The 15457-nt window shown below is 43.0% G+C and overlaps 1 protein-coding gene and 1 pseudogene across 1 annotated transcript; both read left to right on the forward strand.

The window, feature by feature from the left end:
• The first annotated feature begins 375 nt into the window (after positions 1-375).
• Positions 376-2756, forward strand: ADAM20 (ADAM metallopeptidase domain 20). Its single transcript, XM_061158225.1, is given in 3 exon segments — positions 376-404; positions 406-507; positions 509-2756. Coding segments are annotated over 3 exon segments (2379 nt in total).
• Positions 2757-12194: 9438 nt separating this feature from the next.
• LOC133067168 (syntenin-1-like) lies at positions 12195-13112 on the forward strand (annotated as a pseudogene).
• Positions 13113-15457: the final 2345 nt, after the last annotated feature.

Raw genomic sequence — 15457 nt, forward strand, 5'->3', positions numbered from 1 at the left:
AGGTAGCAGAGTACCAGTAGACTTTTGGGTGGAGGAGTAATTGGGAGTCAGATGTCAATCTTTTTAACATGAAAAATGTCATGCCAGTGTACATGCTTAGAGAATAGTATATTAATGAGTCCTTATATTAAAACAGGATCCAACAATTATCCATCTATGATGAATTTCCTTCATTTCTTTCCCTGTAAACCTGCTCTTCCCTTATACCTTGCCTTTACATAGATATGAGACAATCTCTGGAATTTTATTGATTCAAGCCTTGTCCCAGTTGAAATCACTTTCTCTCCCTCTCTTTCCCTGTCTCCCCTACCCTCTCTGCCCCAACCACCCTATCCTAGATCTTCTTTCTATTTTCACTTCAGCGTTGCAGCTTTGATGGTCCAGTTCTTCCAGGACACAGATCCATAAAGGTCATCCCTGCACCCTCAACAGCTCAGAGGGAGGAGCCAGACCAGCAGTGCCTGATGCCCCGCCCTCTTCTGCCCTGAGCAGGTGGCTCCATAATGACAGTGGCTGAGGCCCTGGTACACTTCAGGGTCACTCCTCTGCTGCTCTGGTCTGGGGTGTGTCTGTTCATTTCTGGTCACTCTCAGGCCAGGCCCTCCCAGCACTTCTCTTCCCCAGAGTTGGTGATCCCCTTGAAGGTGACTGGCTGGGGCAGAAATGCAAAGGTTCCAGGCTGGCTCTCCTATAGCCTGCGATTTGGGGGCCAAAGACACATTGCCCACATGAAGGTCAAGAAGTTCTTAGTTTCCAGACCCCTCCCAGTGTTCACCTACACAGACCAGCGTTCCCTCCAGCAGGATCAGCCTTTTGTTCCTGATGACTGCTACTATCACGGCTATGTGGAGGGTGTTCCCAAGTCCCTGGTTGCCCTCAGTACCTGTTCTGGAGGTTTTCGAGGAATACTACAGATAAATGATCTTGCTTATGAAATTGAACCAGTTAGGTTTTCTGCCACATTTGAACACCGGGTGTATAGAATAGACATCGATGATGCTCAGTTCCCACGGATGAGATGTGGGTTAACGGAAGAGGAGATAGCACGCCAGTTGGAGCTGCAGGAGTTGCGTAATTTCACTCTGATGCAAAGTTCTTACACAGGCTGGTGGACCCACTTGCGGTTTCTTGAGCTGGTAGTGGTTGTGGACAATCTTCGATTCATTCACTCGGGAAGCAATGTATCAGTAATACAAAATGAGATAGCTAATGTTGTCAACGTAATAAATAGCCTGTATCACCCTTTGGATGTTCATGTAATTTTAACTGGGCTTGAAATCTGGACTGAAGGAAACCTAATTGCCACTGATAACATGGATACAATGTTGGAGGATTTTGCTTTTTGGAAGTTTTTTAACCTTGATAACCGACTGCCACATGATGCAGCCCATCTTTTGGTAAAGAAATCATTTGGCAGGCAGCTTGGACTTGCCTATGTTGCTGGAGTATGCCAGTATCCTCTTAATTGTGGAGTTGCTGCTTTTGAAGATGATAGTCTGTATGATTTTGCAGTTATTGTTACCCATGAACTTGGTCATAATTTAGGTATGCTGCATGATAATCAATCTTGTGTGTGTGAACTTCAGTTTTGCATAATGTATCCTGCCAAAATGGTAACGAATAAATTCAGCAACTGTAGTTATGCCGAGTTTTGGAACAATGTGATGAGGAATGGGGTTTGTCTTTACTCTCCTCCAAATCCAGCAAATATTGTTAGGATAAAGTCTTGTGGGAACCTAGTGGTCGAAGAAGGAGAAGAGTGTGACTGTGGAACCATAGGCCAGTGTGCACGTGATCGCTGCTGTCTGCCAGATTGCACTCTGAAGCCTGGAGCTGCTTGTGCTTTTGGGTCTTGCTGCAAAAAATGCAAGGTCAGGTCAGCAGGGACTTTGTGCAGAAAACAGATCAATCAATGTGACCTTCCAGAGTGGTGCAATGGGACATCGCATCAGTGCCCAGAAGATGTATATGTGCAGGATGGGCTTCCCTGTAGTGACAGTGCCTACTGCTATAAAAAGAACTGTGTTAACCATGATGAACAGTGCAGGGAGATTTTTGGCAAAGATGCAAGGAGTGCATCTCTGAGTTGCTACGAAGAAATCAACACCCAAGGAAATCGATTTGGTCACTGTGGTATCAGCGACATAGAGTACATAAAATGTGCAGTCTCTGATATCCTGTGTGGGAGAGTTCAGTGTGAAAATGTGCGAGTAATTCCTAATCTGATTGAACATTCCACAGTGTATCAGTTTTACGTCAATGACACCACTTGCTGGGGCACCGATTATCACATAGGAATGTCCATACCTGATATCGGTCAGGTGAAAGATGGCACAATGTGTGGTCAAAAAAAGATATGTATTGATAGCAGGTGTGTCAATATGGTTCCTTTGTCACAAACCTGTCATCCTGAGACCTGCCACATGAAGGGGATCTGCAATAATAAGCAACAGTGCCACTGCAACCCTGGATGGGCACCTCCTTACTGCAAGGATGAAGGCAATGGAGGTAGTAATAGTAGCGGCCCACCTGATAATTCCCAAGATGATGAGGAAGATGAGGCAGATGAGCCAGAACAGGCAGAAGGGGCAGAACAGACAAAAATAGAGAAAACTCAACTGTGGCTTATTCCTTTGATTTGTTTATTTGTATGTTTCTTCCTTGTGCTATGTAAGAAGAGTATAAGGAAAAAGGAGCCAGAAATGATGACAGAAGAAGGAATGGAAGAAGAGGAGGTGGAGGAAGAAAGTGACTAAGGCTCCTGCTTCATTCACAAAAAATAAAGAAATCCCTAGTTTTTCTTTCAAATAGTAGAGGAGCATTAGGCACGTCTGACTGCTTTAAGAAAAATTTAAGGATCTCTCATGGCAGGGTCATAGGCATTAATATTTCACTGAAGGATTCCTATCGTATTCTTAACTTACTCTTCAGTGTGTTAATCAATATTAAAAGTTCATTTTTTCCCTCTGGAAGTCATCTCTTTATGTTTCCTGAGCAAAGGCACGGCAAAGTCGCATTTGTATGCTAATGTCTACCAGTTGTAAATATCCTCCCACCTTTGTACTCTTAATGTGTCATGTCCAAGATGTGCTGCTATATACCCTATTCCGGTTTTTCCAGCTCTTTTCTGGGGAGCTGCGCCAAAGGGGGGCCAGTAAAAGTAGCCTGGAATGATGGATGAAGACAGAAGGAAGTTTACCTTCTAGTGTGCCAATAGTTAGTCTGTCATGTTGGTAGCCAAGCGTGGTTTTGGATTCCAGTTTCGTTGACTGTTAGAACCACCCTCATTCTTCATTAGAAGTACAAGCAGCAGCTGACCACTGACGCTTTGAGAGATCACAGTGGTAGCTCTGGGGTTAGCAGTGTGGTTCTCCTCTGCATTGCTGGAGCACCAGCAGCAGCTGGTCACTTGCCTTCCGTAGATGTCCGGGGCCCTGCTCTCAGAGGACCTCCTGAAACCACCAGCGCTCGAAGGAGCCAGCTTCTTTCTTTTGCTGCCTTGGCCCTGTGGCTGCAAGGTGCTTTCAGGAGCTACTTCATGGTGTAGTTTGAATTCTCCAGCAGCAGACACGGAATTAGAGTTTAGAGAGAAAGGGCAGAGGAAGTTAGCTGTACAGATGGAAATAATACTACCATTTTAGCCTTGGCCAACCTGGCAGCAAGCTCTGGAGTGAATATTACCTGACAGACTAGTCTTGAATTGGGCTAAAATGGCCTGGTCTTCATACTTTCCCCTTGCCCATTCTCTGGATGTGGGTGCCCCAAGAAGGGTAAGAGCTTGGCCATGCACCTCAGCAACTCAGGCTGACCCCAAAGAGTTAATATCTGGAGGCTCTATGCTGATAATTCCGGCAGCTGGTCAGCAAGACCTTCCTGGAAGGACGATGAAGGTGGCTCATTTGGAAATTCCACAGTCTGACCTTTCCATTGCTCTGATCAGCTTTTCTTTCTATGTTTTAAAACAGCTTCTCTGGGCTTCTGGCAGGCACCTCTGCCTGTGGGGAACCACGGAAGAGGGAAGTTAGTGGGATGAAACATGGACCCTACTACTGTGTTTGGTTTTGGAGCTGAGGTTGATATTTACTGCCTCTCTCCACTGTGCATTCTAGTTTCCCACATCTCTAGATAGCGTTCTGATGGTTTGGGTTGAATATTCACCCTGTGTCATTACCCAGGTCCTTATCTTTAAAGTCCCCAAATGTCTGATCACGTTGCCTTTCTCAGGCTGGGATTGCTGAATCTATCCAGTCACAGTCACAATAGAGCTAGAGGATAAGAAGAGACACCTGAGACCACCTGGGTTCTACACCCCTGTCCTACCTCCTATGATTAGGCTCAGCTATGCCCATCAAGACTGACCTCTTCTTGCTATGACAGGGATGCAAGAATCCCCGAATGCCCAGGTGGCAGCTTTTATTTCCATTGGGACTTTAGCTTTGTCCCAAGGCAAAAATATGACCCATTTGGTGACTCTGCGGAGCGCAGGGTTGCAGGGGACAGGAAGTAGAAAACACCAGTGAGTCATAGGGAGTGATGGTAAGTGGTGCCGCTGCTGCTTCCAGCCCCTGGTTCCCAGACCCTTGTAAAGGTCTCTGGTTTTTGTGTACAGTCCATCCTGGGATGGTTCCTGTGTTAGAGTTCCCCAGGGAGTCAGAACCAAGAGGCTATGGAGATTTCTATATTTACCCTTTCCTCAGAAGAGGAAGTAAAGTCCTTGGGTGGTATTTATTCTTCTCGAAATCTGGTAACTTGAACACTATAATGAGAAATTAATCATGAGATATTATGATATAAATTCAATATGCCTTATGCTACATGGTAGAATAAGAGGAAATAACAAGAAAAGACAAGAAATATGATTATAAAAATATACCAAAATAAGGATGACATACTCATGACATATTCCAGTCCTTGTTTCTATAACTGCTCATATGGTTGTAGCTGGTATTTATGACCATCTTCTTTTAGTACCCATTTTGTTCCTTTGTCTTCAGCAAGTACTTTATCTAATCATAGTTCTTTATCTGATGGGGGTGATCCAAACCTTTATTCCTGGAGGGTCTGGGCCAATCCAATCTGCCATTGACCTTAATCACAGGGCATGGTAATACTGAGAGATACCCTAAGATATTTCCTGTGTTCCAGACCTTCTTTTCTTTACCTTTGCTGTGGAATAGTAGTCCAATTTCCCCTCGTCACCCCAGTCATGACCATAGTTCCACTCATTGATTCAGAGGCATGGGAAACCAAATTGTCTAGGTGGCAGTCTTAACTTTCTGTTAATAAAATCACTGTTGTGTCTCCTGGTGGAAGCACTTCCCCCTCTAGGACTAAGACTTCTAGGCTAGCAAAGTGTAAAATCATAATAGGAAGCAAAAATTTTGCTAGTAGGTCACTAAGGTTAATACTGAGTGTGGTCAATTCCATTCCCACATTGATTCCTGGACCCTTGAATCCTGGGTATGGAGAAATAGCACCATATATTCGACATTGATCCAAGGCATAAGCAGCCTTCTGAAGACCCTTGCTTCAATCCTGCAAGGTATGGCCACCTAGCTAGCACTATAACGGAGTCTTCAAATGGCTGTTCTGTCAAGACAGCTGCTTCAGGATGGTGGGGAACATGGTAAGACCAGTGAATTGTATAAGCATGGACCCACTGCCACATTTCTTTTTCTATGAAGTACATTTCTTGATCAGAAGTAATGCTGTGTGGAATACCATGCTGATGGATAAGGCATTCTTTAAGTCCATGGATAGTATCTTTCACAGAAGTACTGGGTGTGGGGTGGGGTGGGGTGTGGGGGGCAGATTACATCCAGGTGTCTACTCCTGTAGGAATAAAACGCTTCACCTTGTATATTGAAAGCAGCCCAGTATAATCAACCACCTTCTGATGCACACACTAGGAAGCTGTCTGATCACCCCAGGAAATACTGCCATATTGGAGGCTCAGTGTTGGTCTCTGCCACTGCAGACGGGGCAGTTAGTGGTGGCTATAGCCTGGTCATTCTTGGTGAGTGGAGGTCAGTGTTGCTGAGCCCACGTATAACTGTCAACTCTGCCCTGCCACCAGGGCTACTTTGTTAATGAGCCCATTGGGTGATGATAGGTAGCTAGGGAAACAGGCTGACTGGTATCCACAGAATGAGTCATCCTATCCACTTGGTTATTAGAATCCTCTGCTGAGGTAACCCTTTGGTGAGCATTCATGTGTGACACAAATACCTTCATGTTTTTTGACCAGAGAAGCCCGTCCACATTCCTGTTTCCCATATTTCTTTGTCACCAGTTTTCACATCATGTTCCTCACATGTCCCTAAACCATTGGCCACAGCCCATGAACTGGTATGTAATCACAGATCTGGCCATTTCTCCTTGCAAGCAATGTGCACAATGAAGTGCACTCCCCAAAGTTCTGTGCACTGGGAGAATTTTCCTTCTTCACTGTGCTTCAGGAATGTCCCAGCAAAGGGCCATAGTGTTGCAGCTCTTCACACACAGGTGGTCCATGCATAGCATGCAGAACCATCTGTAAACCAGGCCTGGATCTTCTATTCCCCTGTCATCTGATTACAGGGGACTCCCCATGAGGCTCCTCTGCTCAGGCCTGACTTGTATATATCACTTCTATTGGATGATGAAATTTTACTATGCAGGCCCACTTTATGGTGTGCTGGCTCAGATAATACCCAATTCATGATGGGCAACTTGGTAAGCCCATCATCAAGCATTCATATCTACTATGGCCCTATAATATACCAAGAGCTGTTTCTCAAAAAGAGAGTAGTTCTCCAAAGGTGATGGCATAGCCTTGCTCCAAAATCTTAAAGGACCACAGTGCGATTCACCTATAGGAGCCTGACAGCGTCTCCAAATGGTGTCCCTATTTGCTGTAGAGACTTTGAAGCACCACTCCACATGCTGGATCATATGACCCAAGTGGCCAAGCAGTTTGCACAGCAGGCTGGACCTGGGGAAGAACCTTTTCTTCTGAGCTTCCTCAAAAGTAGCACCTTTTCAGGTCACTTGGTAAATGGTTTGGAGTAGCACACCAAATGAGGAATATGTTGCCTCCTAAATCCAAAGAGTCCCATTGAGGATTGAGCTTCTTTCTTGGTTGTATGAGAGCCAGATACCACTTACTTTTTATCTTAGAAGTGATATCTTGACATGATCCACACCACAGGTTCCCTAAAAATTTCACTGAGGTAGGAATGAATGTTGGTCAGATTTATTTCCCTCCCTCTGGTATACAAATGTCTTGCCAATGAGCCTAGGGTAGTTACTATAACTAACTCACTAGATGTAATCAACATAGTATCATCAACATAATGGGCCAATATGATATTTTGTGGAAGGGAAAGCTGATTAAGATCCCTGCAAACTAAATTATGACATAGGGCTGGGTGGTTGATAGGTCTCTGAGGGAGAACAGTGTATGTGTATTGCTGGCCTAGCCAGTTGAAAGCAAACTGCTTCTGGTGGGCCTCATGGACATCAGTGGAGAAAAAGGCATTGGCCACCTCAGTAGCTACATACCAGGTACCAGGGGACATGTGAATTTGCTCAAGCAACAAAATCCTATCTGGTACAGCAACTGCAATTGGAGTCACCACTTCTTTAAGCTTACAATGAAGTAATCCACTATCATTCTCCAAGATCGAGCTGTCTTCTGCACAGGTCAGCTAGAGTTGAATGAGAATGTGGTGTGAAGGACTGTGTCCTTCAAGTCCTTGATGGTGGCAGCAGTATCTGCAGTTCTTCCAGGGATGTGGTGTTACTTTTGGTTTATTATTTTCCTAGGTAGAGACAGTACGAGTGGCTTCCCCTTGGGCTTTTCTCCCATAATAGCCCTCACTGCACAAGTGGGGAACCAATGTGAGGATTCCAGCCGCTAAATATGTCTGTTCCAATTACACATTCTACAACTAGGGAAGTAAGCACAGGGTGGGTACAGAGAGGCCCTGGACCTACTGTGAGATGGGCCTGAGATAAAGCTCCCTTGACTACCTGACCTCTGTAAGCCACCTGCTCTAACTGGAGGGCCACAGTGATGCTTTGAGTCTTTTGGAATCAGTATCAGTTCAGAGCCACTGTCTGGTAGTCTCCAGAAGTATGATTATTTGCTTCCCCTCAATGTCCAGTTACCCTTTGAAAAGGCCACAGGTCCCTCTGGGGAAGGCTGGGAGAAAAGTTTACTGTATACATTTTCATTAGTCTACCAGGGTCCTTCCTCAAGGGGACCTAACCTCCCATTCATTCAAGGGGTTTTGGGTCTATAAACTGGCTTAAGTCTGGGAATTGATTGAGTAGCTGTGACTCATTTCCTGATTTGAGTCAAGTGACTTTTGTTCACTTGACTTTGAACTTTTCTGCTTATTTAACTCAAGAGAGAATTCCTGTTTCACTTGTAGGAACATCATGATTAACTCACCAAGACCATAGGTTTGCATGAGCCTAACTATTCTGATTCTACTTTGGCTCTCCTGTTCATCATGGTAACCATGCCTCCCTTGGCTTTTGTGGTTGAGTGCCATCACTTGGCCCCTGTCGCCTAGGATCCACATATTCCTATTGCATTAAGTTTCCCAATTGAGTGGCTGTGGTTTCCACTCAAAGATCTGTCCTCCAGAGAAGGGCCATCATTGAGCCCTTCCATGATGTTGGGCTCCTCTCACAAATTCATTTCTGAAAATATTAAGTGAAAGGTATGTCCTCTGGACCCTCCCAGTGTGGGTGAGCAGGTCTTAAATGACTTCTCTCTAACATTTCAGCCTCCCTAAGTCTCTGAATCCCTTCTATGTTAAACCAAAAGACGTTGGGCATTTCCAGTTGGCTCACAGTAGGCCTTCTTTTGGTCCATGTTTCAGAGAACCAACTAACAAATGGTTAGAGCCCTTTTTTGACACCCCAACCTGCAACATTAAATGCAGAATCTCAGCTTAGTGAGCTCATATCAATAAATTCAGATCAGTCCAACTTTATGATCCCTCTACCATTATCCTACGTACTCAGTGTTCATTCTCACACATGTTGGCTTGATGTCTGCTTCTATAAATTAGAAAACTCAAATAGTTCTTTTGGAGTGTAGTACACATCTTCATGGGTTACTCATTGTACTTCCCCTTTGTTGTTAAGTCACTTTAGTTATGTCCAAGTCTTTGCGACCTGTTGCGGTCCTTTAATGGACCGGTACCTGGTGGTCCAGAGTCGACAATAAGAAAGTGAAAGAAAGAAGCTAATATTCTCTGGTTTACGCAGAGAACCAATAAAACCCTAGAACAGGGCTTGCACTGCTCACGAAGGCACAGGGCGCCCTCTCAAGGTGGGTCTTGAAAGCCGGGGCAGGAGAATGAGCTCGGCAGGTTTCTATGCTCCAGAGAATTAGCTGGAGGGTGAGAGAGAGAGAGAGAGAGAGAAAGATACGGGGACCCAAGCTCTGATGGAGCAAAGGTATCTTATTAGCAGAAATGCAGGCTTATATATCTTTAGTAAGATGATTATTCAGCTATTATACAGGATGAAATTTTATCAATAGTCACAATATGGATAGTCTAATACATACAAGGTCGCTGACAGAGAAAAGAGTCACTGAAGGGAGTTACTGAAAGGAATCCAAGCAGATACTGTTTCTCATGATCTCAGTTCTGAGAGCTGAGTGCAGCTTAACTCTTTCCTGGAATAGGAACTGATAATGTACAGAGAATCCTTGAGAAATGGCACACAAAGGAAGAAAAATGCAACATATTGGATTCCTTAAAGTTAAATGTCCCCTGACAGTGACCCAATGGACTGTAACCTGCCAGGCTCTTCTGTCTGTGGGATTTTCCAAGCAAGAATACTGGAGTGGGTTGCCATGCCCTTCTCCAGGGGATCTTCCCTGTGTGTGTGTATGTGTGTGTGTGTGTATCCAAATCACTTTATAATACAAACTAATACAGCATTATAAATCAACTGTACTTCATTGGAAAAAAAAAACCCAAATCTATACACCATAGATACGTAAAACTAAAGAGAAAGAAACACAAGTTTATTACTAAAGAAAACCAAATGACAAGAAAAAAAGAACAAAGAAAAACTACAAAAACAACCATTAAGAACAAAATGGCATGTACATACCTATCAGTAATCACTTTAAATGTCAATGGATTAAATGCTTCAATCAAAAGACATAGGGTTGGGCTTCCCTGGTAGCCCAGTAGTTAAGAAGCTACCTGCCAATGCAGGGGACACAGGTTCAATCCCTGGTTCAGGAAGATCCCACTTGCCATGGAACAACTAATCCTGTGCACCACAATTACAAAGCCAGTGTTCTAGAGCCCATGAGCCACAACTACTGAGTCCATACGCCAGAACTACTGAAGCCCACATGCCTAAAGCCCAAGCTCCACAACAAGAGAAGCCACCACAATGAGAAGTTCACACACCGCAACTCGAATGTAGCTCCTGCTCACTGAAACTAGAGGAATCCCATGCACAGCAGTGAAAAACTCAGCACAGCTCCAAATAAGTAAATCTTTAAAAAGGGACATAGGTTGGCTACTTGGATTAAAAAAAAAAGACCCATCTATACGCTGCCTACAAAAGAAACACTTCAGGTCTAAAGACACAGACTCAATGTGAGGAGATGGAAAAAGATATTTCATGCAAATGGAGATGAAAAGAAACCTGGGGTAATAATATCCATATCAGACAAAGTTGACTTTAAAACAAAGTCTATAATAAAAGACAAAGAATAGCATTATATAATGATAAATCAATACAAGAAGAGGATATAACATTCGTTATCATATGTGCAACTAAATGTGAGCACCCAAATATATAAAGCAAACATTCAAAGACATAAATGGAGAAATTGACAATAGTACATTAATAGTAAGGGACTTTAACCGCCCCCTTTAAATCAAGGAACAGATCATCCATACAGAAAATTAATAAGGAAACAGTGGTCTTAAATGACACATTAGACCAGTTGCACTTAATATTTATATGTGTATGTGTGTGTATATATATATATATACACACACGCACAGGAAATTCCATCCTAAATCAGCAGAATGTATTCTTTTCAACTGCATATAGAAGATTCTTCAGGATAGATCACATACAAGACAACAAACCTCAACAAGTTTAAGAGGATAGAAATTATATCAGGCCTTTCCCCCAGCACAATGGTATGAAACTAGAAATTAATTACAGAAAGAAAAATGGGGAAAACACAAACACATCAGAACTAAATAAACACACTACTAAAAACACAATGCGTCAATGAAGAAATTAAATAGAAACTCAGAAAATACCTCAAGAAAAATGAAAATAAAACTAGAACTTTCAACAGTCTATGGGATGCAGTGAAAGCCATTTGATCAGGGATGTTTGTAGTGATATAGGCCTACCAAAACAAACAAGAAAAATCACAAATAACCATCCTAATTGACCATCTGAAGGAATTAGAAGAGAACAAACAAGCCCCAGTGTCAGCAAAAGGAAGGAAATAATAGAGATCAGAGAGGAAATAAAACAAAGACCAAAACAAACAAACCACTAATAGAAAAGAACAATGACGCAAAGAGCTAGATTTTTGAAAAGAAAAAGAAAATTGATAAGCCTTTAATGAAAAGAAAAAAAGATAAAGGACCCAAATAAGCAAAATTAAAAATGCAGGTTGATAAATTAAGACAGTATCACAGAAACTCAATCATAAGAGAATATTATGAACAGATACATGCCAACAAATTGACAACCTAAGAAGACATGGATAAATTTCTAGATATTAAATTTCTACACTATTCCAAGAATCAGGAAGAAAAAGATAATCTGAACAGACTCATCACTGGTAGTAAAATTGAACTAGTAATCCAAAAACTCCCAGCAAACAAAAGTCCAACACTTGAAGCTTTCCCAGGGGAATTCTACCAAACAAAGAATTATCACTTATCCTTCTCAAACTATTCCAAAAAATTAAAGATTGAAGAGTTCCAGATTTATTATATGAGGCCACCATTACTGTGACACCAAAACCAAAGGCACTACAGAAAAAGAATATTACAGACCAAAATCTCTGATGAATATAGATGCAAAAATCCTCAAGAAAATACTAGCAAACTGGGGGTCTCAGAAGTCTGAGCCAGTGGTTGGCAGCGGCAGCGGCAGCGGCAGTGAGCAGGTCTCAGCAGGCTCGCAGAATCCTGCACAAATGTCTCTGTACCCGTCTCCTGAAGACCTGAAGGTAGACAAGGTGATTCAGGCTCAGGCTGCCTTTTCTGCGAACCCTGCCAACCCAGCGATTTTATCTGAAGCCTCTGCTCCCGTCTCTCCAGATGGAAATCTCTGTCCTAAATTATATCCAGAGTTCTCTCAGTAATGGGCCTGAGTTTAAATGAAGAAGAAATACGTGCAAATACAGCCATGGTTCCTGGAGCACCACGTCATGGGCAGTTGGTTGGCATGAACTTCCAGTCACTGGTGGTGACATGGGAATCTGCAGAGCAGAGATTAAGTAAGGAATCTGGGAAGTCATCTTGTGTAAGGATTAGGACAGAAAAAAAAATCGGGCTCAGGCTGAAATCCATAGACAATGGTGCATTTGTTCAGCTCGTCCAGGCCTAGTCTTGGTCCTCCCTGTTGCTCTGTGGTTTGGGAACTAGCTGCTTCAGATCAAGGAGAACTGTGCAGGCCAGAGCTCAGATCAGGCACTCAGGGTGCTCAAACAGGCTTTTGGGGAGAAGATCATCATGACCATTCGTGACAGGCCCTTTCAACAGACAATTACCTTGAATAAGGATAGTACTCGTCGACTTTGTCTTTAAAAAATGGAAAAATCACATCCATTGTGAAAGATAGTTCTGCAGCTAGAAATGGTCTTCTCACAGAACACAACAATGGACAATGTTCTGTCAATGGACAGAACATCATTGGACTGAAGGACTCTCAAATCGCAGATGTACTCTCCACAGCTGGAAATATAGTTAAATATAGTTACTGTAATAATCATGTCTGCTTTTATCTTTGGACACATTATTAAACAGATGGTGCCAAGCATAATGAAAAACTTGATTCCTCCAAGCATAATGAAAAGCTTGATGGATCACACCATTCCTGAGGTTTAGTATTCAGGGCACAGTGGAAACTTCCCAGAAGTTCTGTAAGCCTTCGGCAACTCACCTTTATATTATGCACATGAAGCCTTCCAGGAGCCAGTGAGCATTTGGTGTGTGAGGACCTTCATGTCTTACAGTAGGGCTGGGAATCTTACTGTTCGATCAGGTATCTTGTTCAGACATCAAGATAGTTGTAATCTTATCCTGGTTTTACAGTTGAAAAGACTTTCACAGACCAGTTTCTTTCCTGGGAACCTGATGCTTTCCTGGGAACCTGATCGCAGGATCAAAATCACTGGGCTCCAAAATAACTGCAGATGGTGATTGCAGCCATGAAATTAAAAGATGCTTGCTCCTTGGAAGAAAAGCTATGACCAACCTAGACAGCATATTAAAAAGCAGAGACATTATTTTGCTGACAAAGGTCCATCTAGTCAAAGCTATGGTTTTTCCAGTGGTCATGTATGGATGTGAGATTTGGACTGTAAAGAAAGCTGAGCACTGAAAAACTGATGCTTTTGAACTGTGGTATTGGAGAAGACTCTTGTGAGTTCCTTCGACTGCAAGGAGATCAAACCAGTCAACCCTAAAGGAATTCAGTCCTGAATATTAATTGGAAGGACTGATGCTGAAGCTCCAATACTTTGGCCACCTGATGTGAAGAACTGACTGACTGGAAAAGACCGTGATGCTGGGAAAGAATCAAGACACGAGGAGAAGGGGATGACAGAGGATGACATGGGTGGATGGCATCACCGACTGGATGGACATGAGTTTGAGTGAGCTCCAGGAGTTGGTGATGGCCAAGGAAGCCTAGCATGGTGCAGTCCATGGGGTCGCAGAGAGTCGGACACGACTGAGCGATTGAACTGAACCAAACTGATTTTTTCACAAGCTTTGTGAGTGGGATGACTGATACAGGCTCAGCTCTGTGTTAGACCCATCACCTTCACCCTGGGTATCAAGCAGTGCTATCGGATCACTTTAGTTCTGCGGTGTATTTGCATTTTTACTGTGTCACTGTAGTACATTTAGAATTAGTTTTCTTCATTTCTGTGTGTGTCACGCACCAATTAAGTAATACGGGTTTCATTCCATGTAAGCATTAATAGACAATGTGTGTAGCTGTAAGAGATTGTATCGATTGTCATTACATTTTAACTACTTAATGCACTTGAACTGTCACCTTAACTAAGTTAAGCATCTAGAATAAAAGCCAAGATGTAGTGATTGCTGCCTTTCTAAAACCAGATGCAGTTCTGCATTCAAATGAGATGTACACAAGCTGGACAGTCTGACGGTACATCCTGAGCTACCACAGCTATCTACTTGCATTTGAGGTTTTCTAGTCCTTGTAACGGAGAAGACGCTGGCGACCCACTCCAGTACTCTTGCCTGGAAAATCCCATGGACAGAGGAGACTGCTAGGCTGCAGTCTATGGGGTTGCTAAGAGTCGGACACAACTGAGCGATTTCACTTTCACTTTTCCTTTCCTACATTGGAGAAGGAAATGGCAACCCACTCCAGTGTTCTTGCCTGGGGAATCCCAGGGATGGGGGAGCCTGGTGGGCTGCCGTCTATGGGGTCGCACAGAGTCGGACACGACTGAAGCGACGCAGCAGCAGCAGCAGTCCTTGTGCAATGGGAACTTCTTCGTTATAAAAGTATCACTTTCTGAGAAATGAAGCACTATATATTCAGTGTAAAAATTCTTGAACTAAATAGGATGAACCTTGACTCCTTTTTTCACGTGTAGATTAAGTGGGCTAAGACTTGATTGAGGCATTTACACGTTGTGTAGCCTAGCTGCCCTGGGACAGTCTCAGAACATTGTTCTGTTCATCTGTTCCATTTCCTGCCTCCTCCCTGCTCACAGAATGACAGCGGTACATCATCCTGATTTTTTTCCCCTCTTTTGGGTTTATGCCTATTCTATTTTAATTGAAAATGTGTAAATAAAGTTAAAAAAAGAAAATTCAACAATATGTAGAAAGGATTAAATACCATGATCAGGTAGGATTTCTTCCAGAGATGTGAGGATGATTCAACATTTGAAAAAAATCAATGTCATATACCACATTAACAAAAGGAAGGACAAAAAGCACATAATCATCACCATAGACACAGAAAAAGCATTTGACAAAATTTGACAACCTCATTCAGGATAAAAAATTTCATCCAAGTGGGTATAAAAGGAATGTATCTCAACATAATAAAGGCCATTATGACAGACCCATGCTAACGTCATACTCAATGTTGAAACTTTTTCTCTAAAATCAGGAACAAGACGGTGATACCCACTCTAACCATTTATATTTAACACATCATTGCAAGTCCTTGCCATAGCAGTCAG

Source organism: Dama dama, chromosome 12 (genome assembly GCF_033118175.1).
Source record: "Dama dama isolate Ldn47 chromosome 12, ASM3311817v1, whole genome shotgun sequence".
Classification (NCBI taxonomy): Eukaryota; Metazoa; Chordata; class Mammalia; order Artiodactyla; family Cervidae; genus Dama; species Dama dama.